This window comes from Mobula birostris, chromosome 7, assembly GCF_030028105.1.
Source record: "Mobula birostris isolate sMobBir1 chromosome 7, sMobBir1.hap1, whole genome shotgun sequence".
Classification (NCBI taxonomy): domain Eukaryota; kingdom Metazoa; phylum Chordata; class Chondrichthyes; order Myliobatiformes; family Myliobatidae; genus Mobula; species Mobula birostris.
Window position 1 is genome coordinate 173,605,377 of NC_092376.1, and position 17,954 is coordinate 173,623,330.

General features: G+C 46.7%; 1 protein-coding gene across 10 annotated transcripts in view; it reads left to right on the top strand.

Moving 5' to 3' along the window:
• Positions 1 to 17,954, top strand: part of flt4 (fms related receptor tyrosine kinase 4) — a 264,141-nt gene that overhangs the window by 210,409 nt on the left and 35,778 nt on the right. For 9 of the 10 annotated variants that reach the window (XM_072264095.1, XM_072264102.1, XM_072264100.1 and 6 more), the window contains 3 exons: positions 6,295 to 6,451; positions 8,262 to 8,356; positions 16,607 to 16,729. In XM_072264095.1, coding sequence (XP_072120196.1) covers positions 6,295 to 6,451; positions 8,262 to 8,356; positions 16,607 to 16,729 — 375 coding nt within the window. The remainder of the gene's footprint in view (positions 1 to 6,294; positions 6,452 to 8,261; positions 8,357 to 16,606; positions 16,730 to 17,954) is intronic. The other variant, XM_072264094.1, reaches the window with a different exon arrangement.

Here is a 17,954-nt window from a genome sequence, read left to right on the forward strand (position 1 = left end):
TGCCAGAGAAAGTGCTTGAGGCAGGTACATTAACAAAATTTAAATGGCACTTGAGACAAGTGGATGGGTAGGAAAGGTCTAGAGGGATATGTGCCAAAATGCAGGCAAATCTATTTATTTATTTAGTGGTACAGCACGGAATAGGCCTTTCCACCCTTTGAGACAGGCCACTCTAGCAACCCATAACCCCGTTATCCCTAACCTAATCACAGGACAATTGACATTGACCTCTTAACCTACCTGCTGTTTTTGGAATGTGGGAGGAAACCAGAGCACCCGGGAAAACCCCCCATCTTCCATGGGAAGACACTTAGAGACTCCTTACAGATGGCACTGGAATTGAACTCCAAACTCCGGAATGCCCCCAGCTATAACAATGTCGCACTAACTGCTGTGGGCTCACTCACTGCAGATAGGCATTGTAGTTAGTATGGACCAGTTGGGCTGAAGGGCCTGTTTCTGTTGGGTCTCACTCTATGATTCTAAAGTGAGTAGTGTGCAGTTTGCAGCTGTAAACACTGACCAGTTCAACAGTTACTAGCCCAGGACACAATCATCTCTCACATCCTGATTCAGATTCATTTGTTTATCACGTGTACAATGAAATGTGTCGTTTGCCTTAACTACCAACACAGCTTAAAGGTGTGCTGAGGGAAGCCCACAAGTGTCACCACACATTCCAGCACCAACGTAACATGTCCGCTATGTTTGACAGAACAACACAACAACAGCAGCAAAACAAACCCCTTCGCCACGCTCACACACGGGCCTCCATCCTCAGAACAGGCCATCGCCAAGCCTCCAGTCTCCAGTCTTTGGCTGTAGACTTGCAGACTCCCAGACAACAGGCTTCTCACCTCCGGACGTGCCAACACAGGCTCTTCGACCATGAGGCTTCAACTTCTTGACTCACTGACTTCTGTCTTCGACCTTTAAGCTTTCAGCTCTGGACTTGCTGGTCATGTGACAGACAGTGTACATGTGACGAGTTAGCTCCACCTGATGGAACATCTTGCTGACCCCCCCCCCCCCCAAAGCCCCACTGACAGGACATCCTCACAAGAAGAAGGGAGGGATAGTAGGGATGTGAGCTGGCAGTCCATTGATCTATTGTGTAATGGTAAAACCAGTTATACACAAACTATTAGCAGCAGGAACCGCTCAGTCTCTTCAGCCCAACTCACTACGGTGTCTGATCTGATTAGGCCTCAACATTACACTCCTATTCCCCCAGTGGCCTTTGAATGAGAGTTGCAAAGGCTCACCTCCTTCTCTGAGAAAATAGTTCCATAAGACCATAAGGTATAGGAGCAGAATTAGGCCATTGGACCCATTGAGTCTGCTCCACCATTCCAATCCCCTCTCAGCCCCAATCTCTGCCTTCTGCCTGACCAGTCAAGAATCTATCAACCTCTGCCTTAAATATACATAAAGACTTGGCCTCCACAGCTGCCTGTTGCAAAGAATTCCTCAGATTCACCACTCTCTGGCAAAAGAAATGCCCCTTCATCTCTGTTCTAAAAGGACACCCCTTAATTCTGAGGCTGTGTCTCTGGCCTTGGACTCTTCCACCATAGGAAACATCCTCTCCACATCCACTCTATCAAGGCCTTTCACTATTCGATTGGTTTCAATAAGGATACCCCTCATTCTTCTGAATTCTAGTGAATACAGGCCCAGAGCCATCAGACGCTCTTCATATGACAAGCCATTCAATCCTGGAACCAAGTTTATGAACCTCCTTTGAACCCTGTCCAGTTTCAGAACATCCTTTCTAAGATAAGGGACCCAGTCATGCTCTCAGTACTCCAAGTGAGGCCTCACCAGTGCTTTATAAAGTCTCAACATTACATCCTCGCTTTTATATTCTAATCCTTTTGAAATGAATGCTAACATTACATTTACCTTCCTCACCACAGACTCAACCTGCAAATCAACCTTTAGGAAATCCTGCAGAAGGAGTCACAAGTCCCTTTGCGTCTCAGTTTTTTGTATTTTCTCTCCATTTAGAAAATAGTCAACCATTTCATTTCTTTTATTAAAATGCATGAACATACACTTCCTGACACTACTCCATTTGCCATTTCTTTGCCATTCAATGAACCTGAGTCATTCTGTAGCCTTTCTACTTAAAACTACCTGTCCCTTCACCTATCTTTATAACGTCTGGAAACTTTGCAATAAAGCAATTAATTCCATCATCCATCATCAATTGACATATAATGTAAAAAGAATTGATCACAAAACAGACTCCTGTGGAACACCACTAGTCACCAGCAGCCAGCCAGGAAAGGCTCCTTTTATTCCCACTCTTTGCCTCCTGCCAAACAGCCACTGCTTTATCCACGTTAGAATCTTTCCTGTAATACCATGGGCTCATAGCTTGTTAAGCAGCCTCATGTGTAGCACCTTGTCAAAGGCCTTCTAAAAATCATCAACCCATTCTCTTTTGTCCATCCTGCTTGTTACTACTTCAAAGAATTCCAACAGATTTGTCAGGCAAGATTTTCCCTTGAGGAAACCATGCTGACTATGGCCTATTTTATTATGTGCTTCCAAGTGCACTGAGACCTCATCTTTAATAATCAACTCCAACATCTTCCCAGCCACTGAGGTCAGGCTAAGTGGCCTATAGTTTCCTTTTATCTGCCTCTCTCCCTTCTTGAAGATCGAGAGACATTTGCGATTTTCCAGTTTCCAGGACCACTGTAGAATCTAGTGATGCTTGAAAAAGCATGACTAATGCTTCCACGATCTCCTCAGCCACCTCTTTCAGAACTCTGGGATGTACACCATCTGGCCCAGGTGACTTATCTACTTTCAGACCTTTTAGTTTCTCAAGAACCTTCTCTCTAGTTATGGTAACTTCACACACTTCATGCCCTCTGGCACCAGCAAATTCCACCATACTGCTTGTGTCATCCACACTTTGCTAGTGACTGATGCAAACTCCCTACACGACTCCCTTGTCCATTTGTCCCCTCCATCCCTTCCCACCAATCTCCCTCCTGGCACTTATCCTTGTAAGCGGAACAAGTGCTACACATGCTCTTACACTTCCTCCCTTCCCACCATCCAGGGCCCCAGCCAGTCCTTCCAGGTGAGGCGACACTTCACCTGTGAGTCAGCTGGGGTGATATACTGCGTCTGGTGCTCCCCGTGCGGCCTTCTATATATCAGCGAGACCTGACGCAGGCTGGGAGATCATTTCGCTGAACACCTACGCTCTGTCTGCCAGAGAAAGCAAGCTCTCCCAGTGGCCACACAATTTAATTCCACGTCCCATTCCCATTCTGATATGTCTATCCACGGCCTCCTCTACTGTCAAGATGAAGCCACACTCAGGTTGGAGGAACAACACCTTATATTCCGTCTGGGTAGCCTCCAACCTGATGGCATGAATATTGACTTCTCTAACTTCCGGTAATGCCCCTCCTCCCCTTCACACCCCATCCCTTGTTTGTTTATTTAATATATTTTTTATTCCCCCCCTGCTTTTTTCTCCCTCTGTCCCTCTCACTATAACTCCTTGCCTGCTCTTCACCCTCTGGGCTCCCCCCCCCCCCCCAGGCTCCCCATCCCATGATCCTCTCCCTTCTTCAGCTCTGTATCCCTTTTGCCAATCAACTTTCCAGCTCTTGGCTTCATCCCTCCCCCTCCTGTCTTCTCCTATCATTTCGGATCTCCCCCTCCCCCTCCTACTTTCAAATCTCTTACTATCTCTTCTTTCAATTAGTCCTGACGAAGGGTCCTGGCCTGAAATGTTGACTGTACCTCTTCCTATAGATGCTGCCTGGCCTGCTGCGTTCAACCAGCATTTTTTGTGTGTGATGCAAAATACTTACTCAGTTTGTCTGCTATTTCATTGTTCCCCGCTACTACAGTATCGTTAAGCAGTCCGATATCCACTCTCGCCTCTCTTTTACACTTTTATATTTTATGAAACTTTTGTTTTCCTCTTTAATATTATTGGCTTGCTTACTTTCGTAATCCATCTTTACCTTCTTAATGATTTTTTTTTAGTCGGATTCTGTTGGTTTTTAAAAGCTTCACAATCCTTTAAGTTCCCACTAATTTTTGCTCTATTATATGCTCTCTCTGTCTTTTATGTTGGCTCTGACTTCTCTTGTTAGCCATGGTTGTGTCATCTTTGCTTTGGATTACAGTATTCGGGATAAGGTAGATGAACTTGCAGCACATTTGCAGATTGGCAGGTATGATGTAGACATCACTGAATCATGGACAAAAGATTATAGCTGGGTGCTTAATGTCCAAGCATACACATTGTATCAAAAGGACGGGCAGGAAGGCAGAGAGGGTGGCATTGTCCTTTTGGTAAAAAATGAAATCAAATCATTAGAAAGAGGTGATGTAGAGTTGGAAGGTGTGAATCGTTGTGATTAGATCTAAAGACCAGCAAGGGTAAAACAACCCTGATAGGAGTTGTATACAGACCCCCAAACAGAGTAAAAGTATGGTCTACAAATTACAGCGAGAAATAGAAAATGCATGACAAAAGAGCAATGTTACAATTGTCATGGGGGATTTCAATGTACAGGTAGATTGGGAAAATCATGTTGGTGCTGCATTACGGGGGTGGGTGGGGGATTTCTAGAGTGCCTACTAAATGGCTTTTCAGAGCGGCTCATGGTTGAGCCCACTAGAGGATCAGCTATTCTGGATTGGGTGTTGTGTAATCAACCAGAATTGATTCGCGAGCTTAAAGTAAAATAACCCTTAGGGGCAAGTTATCATGATGTGATCAAATTCACCCCGAAATTTGAGAAGGAGAAGCTAAAGTCAGATGTATCAGTATTACAGTGGAGTAAAGGAAATTACAGAGGCGTGAGAGAGGAGTTGGCCAGAACTGATTGGAAAAGAACACTGGCAGGAATGACGACGGAGCAGCAATGGCTGGAATTTCTGGAGGTAATTTGGAAGGAACAGAACATACCTGTATACACTCCAAAGAGGAAGAAGTACACGGTACCGTGCACATTCAGTCCTGTATTCACCCTTTTCGATTTTGTCACACTATGCTCAACCTTTTGATTCCTAACTTTGTCTGGTTCCCATCCCCCTGCAACTCTAGTTTAAACCCCACCGTGCAGCATTAACAAACCTTCCCACTAGGATATTAGTCTCCCTACCAATTCAGGTGCAAACTATCCCTTCTGTACAGGTCCCACCTTCCCTGGAAGAGAGCCCAATGATCCAAAAATCTTATGCCGTCCCTTCGACACCAACTCCTTTGCCATGTATTAAACTGTATAATCTTCCTGGTTCCAGCCTCACTAGCTTGTGGCATGGGTAGCAATCCTGAGATCACAACCCTGGAGGTCCAGCCCTTTAATTTAGCACCTAACTTCCTGAACTCCCTATGCAGAACGCTGTCATTTCATCTCACCTCTGACTAGAGAAGAGGGTCAGCCATTTGGTTAGAAACTCTTGAGTGGCCCTCTGAATCCTCCCTGGGAGTGTGTAATGGTACGGTGTGGAGGGAGCTTCACTCTGTGTCTGATGAGATGGTGCGGTGGTAGCTTTACTCTGCATCTGACCCCAGGAGTGTGTGATGCCATAATGTGGAGGCAGCTCCTCTCTGTGCCCGACTGCTTTTTTTTTTACAATATATCTTTATTATAAATTCACTGTTACAAATACAACCCAGTGACTAACACAATTACTACACAACTACTAGACAAACAAATATTGAACTAAAAAAATTCCATCTCTGTCAATGATGGCGCTAATCCCCTGCGGTGCCCAACAGTCCTGGAACACCTCTATGGTTGCCGTGGACAGTGCGCATTCCTTCTCAATGGTTACCGGGCATTGACATACCCCCTAAACATTACTTGGCATTCTGCCCGGGCAGATCCCTCCACCTTTCAGTGACCCACGGTTAGCTGTGTCTGTCCCCAGGAGCATGAGACGGGACGGTGTGGAGGGAGCTTCACTCTGTGTCTGACCCCGGGAGTGTGTGATGGGACGGTGTGGAGGGAGCTTCATTCTGTATCTGACCCCTGGAGTTTGTGATGAGACGGTGTGGAGAGAGATTCACTCTGTGTCTGACCCCAGGAGTGTGTGATGGGACAGTGTGGAGGGAGATTCACTCTGTGTCTGACCCCAGGTGTATGTGATGGGACGGTGTGGAGGGAGATTCACTCTGTGTCTGACCTGGAAGTGTATGATGGGACGGTGTGGAGGGAGATTCACTCTGTGTCTGACCTGGAAGTGTGTGATGGGACGGTGCGGAGGGATCCTAATCCTGTACACTGACTCTGTGTTGTTCAGCAGGAGCGGGCACTGAAGGTAAGCAGCCATGTGATTTCCATGGTGGAGGTGGTGAAGGGGCTGGAGGACAGGAATCGAGGCAGCATAGCTGAACACCCAATCTGTGTCCGCACTGCCATGGACAGGATGCTCAGTCACCCCAAGGCCCTAGTGGAAGGTGAGGACCACCCTTGATCCCTATGTTGGTGCTTCAAATACAGCCCACTCTGTCAACCTCTGATCAGGAAACGAGCTCTGAGGAGGGCAAGTGGTGGGGTGATGGGCAGAGGGTTCTGTGGGAGGGAGTGGTGTAGATGCTGTGTGATTGACTGATGTAGAGGTTGGTGTGATTTTGAGGTGGGGTTCATGAGTTTAGAGTCACAGAACATAGAATACTGGAGGCCATTCAACCCACGATGTGCTGACATTTCAACCCCCACGTAGCCCTCCATTTTTCTATTATCCATGTGCCTATCTAAGAGTTTCTTATATGTCCCTAATGTGCTTCTACCGCCACCCCTGTTTTTGCGTTCCACATATCCACCACTCTCTGTGTGAAAAATACTACCTTTGACATATTCCAGTATTTTATCCAGTCACCTTAAAATTATGGCCCTGTCACATTAACCATTTTTACCCTGGGAAAAGGTGCTGGCTATCCACTCGATCTATGCCTCTTATCATCTTTACACCTCTATCAAGTCACCTCTCATCCTCCTTCAGTCCAAAGAGAAAAGCCCTAGCTCACCCAACCTTTCTTCATAGGACATGCTCTCGAATCCAGTAGCATCCTGGTAAATCTCCACTGCACTCTCTCTAAAGATTCCACATCCTTCCTACAATGAGGTGACCGGAATCGAACATAATATTGCAAGTGTTTTATAGAGCTGAAACATTACCATAAGACATGTTTCCTCATAGCTCTTGAACTCACCATAAGACTTCTTAACCACCTTATCAACTTGCGTGGCAACTTTGATCACTATCTATAGACTTGAATCCTAAGACCCCTCTGTTCCTCTGCACTGCTGGGAATCCTGCCATTGGCACTGTGTAGTGTCACACCTCTAGGATTTTGCCCCACATTCTCCTGCACTCCAATGAAGAAAGTTTCGACCTGTGCAATGTCGCTCCATAACTCAGTCCCTCGAGTCCCAGCAACAGTGTTGTAAATCTGCTGTGCACTCTTTCCAGCTTAATAGCATCATTTATGGTGTCCTGTACAACTGCGACATAACTTCCCTACTTCTGTACTCTTTGTCTGAGTTTCAGTGTTGGGAAGGTAGGGCAGGTGAACGGATGGTCAAGTGGATAGAGATTTGGAGTGATGTGGTATGTGTTGGGTGAGAGGTGTTGTTGAAGTGGATTAAGTGGACAGCCAGAGACTCATTCCCAAAGGTGAAAATGGCTAATACAGGAGGGTATCATTTTAAGGTGACAGGAGGAAAGTATAGGGGGATGTCAGAGGTTGTTTTTTTAACGGGGGGGAGGTGGTAGAGGTAGATACATTAGGGAGATCTGTGCGACTCTTAGGCACACGGATGATAGAAACATGGAGGGAAGGGTTAGATTGATCTTAGAGTAGGTTAAAAAGTTGGCACAGCATTGTGGGCCGAAGGGCCTGTACTGTGCTGTAATGTTCTGTGTTCTATGAAGTGGTTGGGGGAAGGGATGGGAAGGTGGATGCCATGAGTTTGGGGTGAGTGGATGTTAGAGACGTCGGGTTGTGTAGTCATGGCTTTGGATTGGGTGCATAAGAGTTGGTTGGGGGAGGTGGTTTGGGGTGGGTGGGTGTAGGTTGGGGTAGTGGACCCTGGGGTTGAGTGAGTCAGGTGAGATGGACCACAGGGATGGAGTCGTTAGCTGCCCAAAGCATGGGTGTGTCAGGCAGAGGTTGTGTCCTATGCGGGATGTTTCCGGAGGTAGGGGCTCAACATCACAAGCACACCACTCCCACCTGAACCTACCATTCCGTTCCCTCCTGACAGTTGATGACCTGTGGCAGTGTCCTCTGACCCTCGTTGACCTGATCTGCTTCAGCTTCCAAGTTGCTCGCGGGATGGAGTTCCTTGCCTCAAGGAAGGTGAGTCCTCTGCAGGTTGGCGGGAAGCTGGGAGCTTGGAAGGGTTCGTACCCCCTCACCTTAGTGAACACTGGTGGCCAGGGTGAAAGGAAATGGTGTAGGAGATCCTTCCTCTCCCCTGGAGACGTGGGAAAATAAATAAATACTGCCAAAAAAGGAGGAATAAAGAGGGGCTGTTCAGAAATCTAATGGCAGAGGGGAAGATGCTGTTCCTGAATTATTGAGTGTGTGTCTTCAAGATCCTTTACCTCCTACTCGATGGTAGTAATGAGAAGATTTTAAAGATTAGCCTTATTTGTCACATGTACATCAAAACATAACAGTGAAATGTATTGTTTGCATCAACAACCAACACAGTCTGAGGATGTGCTGGCACAGCCTGCAAGTGTAGAACAGCACAGCCCAGGAACAGGCCATTCGGCCCACAATGTTGTGCTGAAGCAGCTAAAAAACAAATCAAAAACTCCCAAATACTAATCCCTCTTACCTACACCATGTCCATATTTCTCTATCTTCCTTATATCTGTGTGCCTATCCAAACGTCTCTTAAAAGCCTTGAATGTATTTGCCTCTACCACCATGCCAGGCAGCACATTCCAGGCATCCATCACTCTCTGAATAAAAAACTTACCCCTCACATCCCCCCTCGCGTCCAGTGCATGCTCTCTGGTATTAGACATTTCAACCTTAGGAAACAGATACTCTCTGTACACCATCTATACTTATGCCCCTCATAATCTTGTAAACCTCTATCAGATCTCCCCTCAGCCTCTGACGCTCCATAGAAAACAACCCAAGTTTATCCAGCTTCTCGTAATAGCACATGCCCTCTAAACCAGGCAACATCCTGGTAAACCTCTTCTGCACCCTCTCCAAAGCCTCAACATTCTTCCTATAGTGGGGTGACCAGAACTGTACACAATACTGCAGATGTGGCCTAACCAGAGCTTTAAAAAGTTGCAAAAGAACCACCCGCCTTTTGAACTCAGTGCCTCAACTAGTAAGAGCAAGCATGTCATAAATCTTCTTGTCGACCTGTGTCGCCACTTTCAAGGACCTATGAACTTGGATCCTAAGATCTCTCTGCTCAGCAACACTTAAGAATTTTACCCTTACCAGTGTACTGTCTCCCTGCATCTCCCTATGGAGGTGCAACACCTCACATTTATCTCGGTTAAACTCCATCTGCCATTTCTCAGCTCATATCTGCAACTGATCTACATCGTGCTGAATTCTTTGCCAGTCACAACTCCACCAATCTTGGAATCACCTACAAACTTACCAACCCATCATCTCCATTTTCAGCCAAGTCATTTATAAATATTACAAACAGCAGAGGTTTCAGCACAGATCCCTGCAGAACACCACTAACTACAGACCTCCAGCTCGAATAAGTCCCTTCAACCACTACCTCAGTCTTCTATCTGCAAGCCAGTTCTGAATCAAAACAGCTAAATCACCACAGATCCCATGCATATTAATCTTCTGGATTAGCCTGCCATGAAGGACTTTGCCAAATGCCTTAAAATCCAAGTAGGCAACATCCACTGCCCTACCCTCATCAATCTCTCTTGTCACCTTGTCAAAAAACTCAATCAAGTTGGTAAGACATGACCTGCCACGCATAAAGCCATTCTGGCTCTCCCTAATTACTCCATGGGTTTCCAAATGTTCGTATATCCTATCCTGAAGAATGTTCTCCAGCAATTTCCCTACACTGATGTGATACTCATCAGTCTATAGTCCTTCCAGGATTTTCCCTTGTTCCCTTATTAAGTGAACATTAGCCACTCACCCGTTTTCTGGGACCTCACCTGTGGCTAGAGAGGACATGAAGATACTGGTCAAGGGCCCAGCAATCTCATCTCTTGCCTCCTTCAACAACCTGGGGTAAGTCCCATCAGGCCCTGGTGATTTATCCACTTTTATATTCATTAAGAGGTCCAACATCGTTTCCAGGGTTCTGGTGCCAAATAGCATTCCCACAACTTACCAAACCTAACCCATACATATTTGGAAAACAGAGTACCTGTGTCAGAGGTCTTCTGAAGCTGGGAGCATGAGTAGACGAAGAGCAGACTCGTTTAAAGCCGGTCTTTTTTCAGCGGCCTCAGCTGAGAGGAGTGTTTGTCAGTGTCAGAGCCCTGTAGAAGCCAGGAGAGAGAAGATGAAAGGAACAGATTCGGACAAGTCCGGTCTTTTTCGGCTGCGCAAGCAAATCAAGTGTCGGCATCAGAGGCCCAAGCTCAGCTGCAAATCAAATGAGGGTAGGCGCGGGCAGAGCAGCCATTGTTTGAGTATGAAGGCTTTGGCCCATCAGGCTTCGGCATGAACTACTGAAGGAACAGTTAAGAAGAGGCAAGCCTTTTTTTTTGATAGAGTTATCAGGGTGGAATGTTCCTCCTGTCAGATGTGGGAATTCAAGAAACCTGATGGTTTCCCTGATGACTACATCTGCGGAAAACGCACCCTACTTCTGCCCCTGACTAACCAGGTCAAGGAGTTAGAGGTGGTGTTAGATGTACTCAGGATCGTTTGGGAGGCTGACGATATTATAGGCGAGACTCTGAAGAGGTGTTCACACCCAGAGTACAGGCTTTGTACAGTAGATGTATGGCCACCAGGAGAGGTAAGAGAATTAAAAGGTTTGAGCAGGGTTCCCCCGTGGCCATTCTACAGCAACAAGTTTACCCCTTTGGATACTGCTGGGGGGATGACCCATCAAATCATGGCAGCAGTGCCAGGCTGGTGGCCTGACAGGGAAGGGTAAACTGAGGGAGAGTTTAAACTGGGGGGCTGGGAACCAGAGCACCGGGCCAGCAAGGGAAGGATTGGACCAGAAGGTAGATGTCAGGAAGGTATTGACAGCAAAATTGAAATAACAGGTATGATGGATTGGATAGTTTGTATATTTTAATGCTAGGAGTATTTTGGGTAAGGGTGATGAATTTAGAGCATGGAATTACATGGAATTACAGTGTTGTAGCCATTACTGAAACTTGGTTGAGAGGAGCAGGAATAGGTGATTAATGTATCAGGCTTTCAGAGTTTTAGAAAAGATAGAGGAGGAGCTAAAGGAGGGAGTGGAGTTGCACTAAACAGGGACAATATCACAGCTGCACTCAGGGGAGATGTAATGGAGGGGTCAGACACTGAGTCCATTTAGGTGGATCTCAGGAATAGGAAGGGTACAATCACACTGATGGGATTGTGCTACAGACCCCCTAATAGCCACTGGGACATTGAGGAACAGATATGTAATCAGATTAAGGGAATGTGTAAAAATAACAGGGTTGTTGTCATGGAAGATTTCAGCTTCTCTAATATAAACTGGGCCTTCTTAGTGCAAGGGGTTTAGATGGGGCTTAATTTGTTAAGTGCAATCAGGAAGGTTTCTTAAATCAATATGTGGACAGTCCAATGAGTGGAGGGGCTGTACTGGACCTGGTGTTGGGTAATGAGCTCGGCCAGGTGACTGACCTTTCAGTGGGTGAACAGTGACCACAACTCCTCAACTTTCAGGATAGCTATAGATAAAGATCGGTATGGTCCTTGTGGGAGAATTTTAAACTGGAGTAGGACAAATTAGAGGGCAATAGGCAGGATCTGAGAAGCGTTAATTGGGAACACCATTTCTTTGGCAAGTCCACATCAGACATGTGGAGGGTGCTTAGAGACAATTACACTGAAAGTTATGTTCCTGTTAGAAGGAAGGAAAGAAGGACAGGGATGGGGAGAAAAGAGAACCTTGGATGTCCAGAGAGGTTACTAAAGGATGCAAGGGACGAGATTGCTGGGCCCTTGACCAGTATCTTTGTGTCCTCTCCAGCCACGGGGACTGGCAAGTGGCTAATGATATACCTCTATTTAAGAGGGGAACCAGGGAAGAGAGCCTCCTGAGAGCTATAGACTGGTGTGTCTCACATCAGTTGTAGGGAAATTCTTAGGGATAGGATATAATGAGCATTTAGAAACCTATGGCCTAATTAGGCAGAGTCAGTGTGGCTTTGCGCATGGCGGGTCATGCCTTACCAAATTGATTTGGCAAGGTGACAAGTGAGATTGATGAGGGAGGGGCAGTGGATGTTGTTAAAATGGATTAGTAAAGAGTTTGACAAAATCCCTCACGGGAGGCTAATCCAGGAGATTAAGGTGCATGGGATCCGCAGCAAATTGGCTGTTTGCATTCAGAACTGGCTTGTGCATAGAAGGCAGAGGATAGTGGTTGAAGCGACTTATTTGAGCTAGAGGTGTGTAAGGAAGATGGAGGGGTATGGACATGGTGTAGGTAGAAAGGATTAGTGTTTGGCTGTTTTTGATTCACTTTTAGCTGCTTTGACACAACATTGTGGGCTGAATAGCCTGTTTCTGTACTGTACTCTTTGTGTTCACCCGTAGGAAACACATAGGAAGAACGATCAAGTTTAATATCACTGGCAAATTTCAACGAAATTTTTTGTTTTGCTACGGCAGTACATTGTAATACATAATACCTGTAATAAAAAAACTTGAAATTAAAACAAAAATATAAATAAAAAAGGAAAATTGAATTAAGTAAGTATTGAAGGAAGAGAGGAAAAAGTACTGAGGGTGGTGATCATGGGTTCAGAAATCTGAACAAACTCCTGACAGAGGTAGGAATTGGACCTGGGTCGCTGGTGCCATAAAGCATTACATTAACTGCTACGCTACCATGCTGCCAAAACTCTTTCCCACCCACACCCATCACCAACATATTCCTCCCTCCAATTCTCCTCCCCATCTTCTTCCCCTTATTCCATGGTCCACTGTCTTCTCCTATCAGATTCCACCCTTTTCAGCCCTTTGCCTCTTCCACCCATCAGCATTTCCACTCTCTCTCCTCCATCTGCCTATCACCCCTTCTCAACCTGGATCCACCTATCACCTGCTTGTTCCCTCCCTCTTCATAACACCAACCTGCCCTCTTCTTTTCCAGTCCAGAGAACCGGAGAACCATCTCAATCTGAAATATCAGCTGGCCATTTCCCCCAGCACCTGCAGATTGTAAACACAAGAGGAGCTGCAGATGCTGAAAATTCAGAACAACAAAAAGCTGGAGGAACTCAGCAGGTCAGGCAGTGTCTGTGGAGGGGAATAAACAGTCAATGTTTTGGGCTGAAACCCTTCAGCAGGACTGGAAAGGAAGGCCCGAAAAATGGACTGTGTATTGCTTTCCTATAGGTGCTGCCTGACCTGCTGAGTTCCTCCAGCGTTTTGTGTGTGTTGTCCCCCCAGAGATGCTCCTGCTCTGTTGAGTTCCTCCAGTGTTTTGTGTTAAAAGTTCAAGGTCAATTTATTGTCAAAGGGCATTTATGTCCAACCCTGAGATTCATTTTCTTGCAGGCATAACAGTAAGTACTAAGAAACAAAAAAGCAAGCAAAATAATAATAAATAAATAATCAACAAATATTGGGAACATGAGATGAAGTATCCTTGATAGGGGGTGTATAGGTTGTGGGAACGGTTCAGTATAGGGTTGAGTGAAGTTACTCCCTTTGTGTTCCTGAAGTTTTCTGTGATCAATCGGAGCCTCTTTCAATGGGTTGGCACAGATACTGGGCTGAACAATCTCATTCTGGATGTGGAATGATTTCATTCTGTCTGTGTGATCTCACAGACACACAGAATCCATTGGCAGCGGGAAAGAGTGTTCCTAACACAGGAAGGGACTGTGAAATGTGTTTCCCACTCCACCGCTGCAACAGCACTTCAAAAAGTGCTTTGGGATGTCCTGAGGCCATGAAAGGTGCTAAAGATAATCTTCCTTTCAACCTCTTCTTCCTTTCCTCTTCTTTCCTGTTGTTCTGGGAGGGATCCTGAGCTCTGTGTGTTCCTCAGTCTCAGGACTGCGCCCACCCCACATCGGCTCTGCACTGCCCCCTGCTGCTGGCTGTACTGCGCTGCAACGGAGTCCGGATGCTGGGATCCAGTCAGGCTGACGGAGAGGGGCAGGGACAGAGAGAGTGATGGACGGCAGCATTGGTGTATCAGATCCCAACTGCCCAGAATCAGGTTTATTACCACCGACTTGCATTGTGAAATCTGTGGTTTAGTAGCAGCAGAGACATGGGAAGTTACCATAGGTACCATAGTGGTTAGCATGACACTGTTACAGCTTGGGGTGTTGGAGTTCAGAGTCAGTCCCGCCGTCCTCTGTAAGGAATCTGTACATCTTCCCGTGAATGCATGGGTTTCTGCCGGGTGCCCTGGTTTCCTCCAACAGTCCAAAGATGTACCCGTTAGTGGGTTAATTGTAAATAGCCCCATGATTTGGTTAGGTTAAATCGGTGGTTGCTCGTGAGGCCAGATGGGTCTGTTCTGTGCTGACCCTCTAAATAAAATATCCAGCAGGTTTCTGAACAGATACTGAAACCATGAAGACCACCTCACTATTCTTGTTCTCGTTTTGCAATATTTATTATCTAAATATATTCTTATTGTAATTTATAGTGATTCTTATGTATTGGACTGTACTGCTGCTGCAAAGCATGAGACCATAAGACATCGGAGCAGAATTATGGCACAGTGCAAAAGTCTTAGGCACATAGATATAGCTGGGGAGCCTAAGACTTTTGCACAGTGTAGCGGAGAGCGAGTTTGTAAATCTAGCGGGAGTAAGGGATGTTGGGAATGGCGAGGGTGGAATGCCGCAGGAGGGATGTGGCACAGGTGGACAGGAGGCAGAGAAGGAGTGCCAGGGGCGGTGGGGGAGCGGAGGGCAGGTGTCATGTGGGCATAGACACCCAGACCTGAGACACCAGGCAGGGTCATTTGATAACAAACAATTGGTTTATTGATCATTACAGAATGTCTCTCTGGTGCTTCCTGCTGCCAACCATGATTCCCCTCTCCCTGCTCCCTTCCCACTCTCACTCCACAATAGAGCCCCATATCAGAATCAGGTTTATCATCACTCACATATGTCATGGAATTTGTTTTTTTGTGGCAACAGTACAGTGTAATACATAAAATTACTATAGTACTTAGGAACCCTAGCTATATATGTGCCCAAGACTTTTGCACAGTACTATAGGTCATTCAGCCCATCGAATGTGCTCCGCCATTCCATCATGGCTGATTTATTATCCCTCTCTCTGTAACCTTTGACACCCTGACTAATCCAGTACCTATCAACCAATGCTTTACATACACTCAATGACTTGGCCTCCACAGCCGCCTGTGGCAATAAATTCCACAGATTCACCACTGTCTGGCTAAAGAAACTCCTCCTCATCTCTGTTCTAAATAGACATCCTTCTATTCTGAGGCTGTGCCCTCTGGTCCTAGGCTCCGCCAATGTAGGAAATATCCCGTCCATATTCACTCTCAATATTTTCAATATTTGATAGGTTTCAATGAGATCCCCAAAACAAAAAAAAGTCCATGACCTGTATCAGTGATAATAAACGTTATTCTGATTCTGATTTTGAAAATCACTGTAAGTTATGAAACGTAAGTAAATAGTGCAGGGGTAGTGAGGGATAGCGAGGCACAGGCAGCGTCTGCGGGAAGTCTGGTGACCCTGTCAGCCCAGCTGACTTCCTGTTCCTGATGTACGACTTCCCAGGGCTGCAGGAGGTGCAGGTGGATTCATGGGTGGCACACCTGACATTGTTGGGATGGGATGGGGTGGGGTGTGGGTGATAGATGCTGGGTGTGTAATGATGGGGACTGAGTGGCTGGGGTGGTAAGTAGGTGGTTATGAGTGCTGGTTGGATGGTGGGAGGGTGCTATGTGGGTGAGTGACAGGGTCTGCGTTGGTGATCTGTGCTGGCGCTAGGTCGAGGGGTGGGGTTCCACGATCAGGGTTCTCAGTGCCCGTGAAGACTGCGCTGAGTGACAGCCATTGTTTGCAATGTATTCACAGGGACCTGGGTGCGGGGTGGGTTGAGTGATGGGGACTGGGTGGGTAATGGTTTTAGGTGGGTGCTGGGTGCTGAGTGATGGCAGGTGTGTGCAGTGTATTCACAGGGACCTGGGTGGCTGAGTGATGGGTGCTGGGTGGGTGATGGGTGCTGGGGGTGGGTTGAGTGATGGGGACTGGGTGGGTAATGGATTTAGGTGGGTGCTGGGTGCTGATTGATGGCCGGTGTGTGCAGTGTATTCACAGGGACCTGGGTGGCTGAGTGGTGGGTGATGGGTGCTCGGGAGTGGGTTGAGTGATGGGGACTGGGTGGGTAATGGCTTTAGGTGGGTGCTGGGTGCTGATTGATGGCCGGTGTGTGCAGTGTATTCACAGGGACCTGGCTGCTCGCAACATCCTCCTCTCTGACAACAACGTGGTGAAGATCTGTGACTTTGGCCTCGCGAGAGACATCTACAAGGACCCTGACTACGTGAGGAAGGGCAATGTGAGTTCTCAAACCTGACATAGCCAGCTGCTCCTTCCCATGGGGTCACAGAGTGGGGACAGCACAGAGATCGTCCAACACATCCATTTGGCCTTTTTCCCATCTATGCCAATCCCTCTGCCCACATTGCAATTGTAATCCTCTACACCAGAGATTCCCAAACTTTCTTATAGAAGCATAGAAAACCCACAGCACAATACAGGCCCTTCGGCCCACAAAGCTGTGCTGAACATGTCCCTACCTTATGGCAGTGAACCTTACCATGTGAGCCCCAGGTTGGGAACTTGATCAATTTCTGTGTCTAAGTGTCTCTTAAACCTCGTTAGGGGGTTAAGGTTTATGTCATACGATGTTTCCTATGGTGGGTAAGTCTTGGACCAGAGGGCACAACCTCAGAATAGAGGGGCATCCATTTAGAACAGAGATGAGGAGGGATTTCTTTAGCCAGAGGATAGTAATCCTGTGGAATTCATTGCCACAGACAGCTGTGGAGGCCAGGTCATTGGGTATATTTAAAGCAGAGGTTGATAGGTTTTTGATTAGTAAGAACATCAAAGATCACTGGGAGAAGGCAGGAGTATGGGGTTGAGAGGGATAATAAATCAGCCTTGATGAAATGGCGGCTCAGATGATGAGCCAAATGCCCTCATTCTGCTCCAGGTGTTATGCTGCTGACTGGTAGCAGAGAGGAGGGCAAGGGGGCATAGGACCACCCATGGTTGGTGTACTGATGTCGGAGGTCACCTTACACAGGAGAATCCCATGAAGGTCAATCCATGACAGCTCACTTCCATTCGCACTGGTGACCGGCCCATCCCACGGACCCTGGCCTAATAGACAGAGCCAGATGGGGGTACAGCACAGAACAGGCCATTCAGCCTACCACCTTCATGCTGACGTTTTTTTCTCATCTAAGTGGTGGCTGTGGGATCAATTTCAACATTTAAGAGAAATTTGGATAGGTACATGGATGGGAAGGGTATGGAAGGGTATAGTCCGGGAGCAGGTCTGAGGGCACATTAACAGTTTGGCAAGGACTAGATAAGCCAAAGGGCCTGTTTCTCTGCTGTAGTGTTCTATAACTCTGTGCTAGTTGCCCACATTAGTGCCACATCTCTCTATACTTCAGTGTCTAAATGCTAAAACACAGTGACAGTATCTGATTTCATGGTCTCTTCTGGCAGCAAGTTCCAGCTATCACCTTCTCAGTTACCCCTAAATTCCC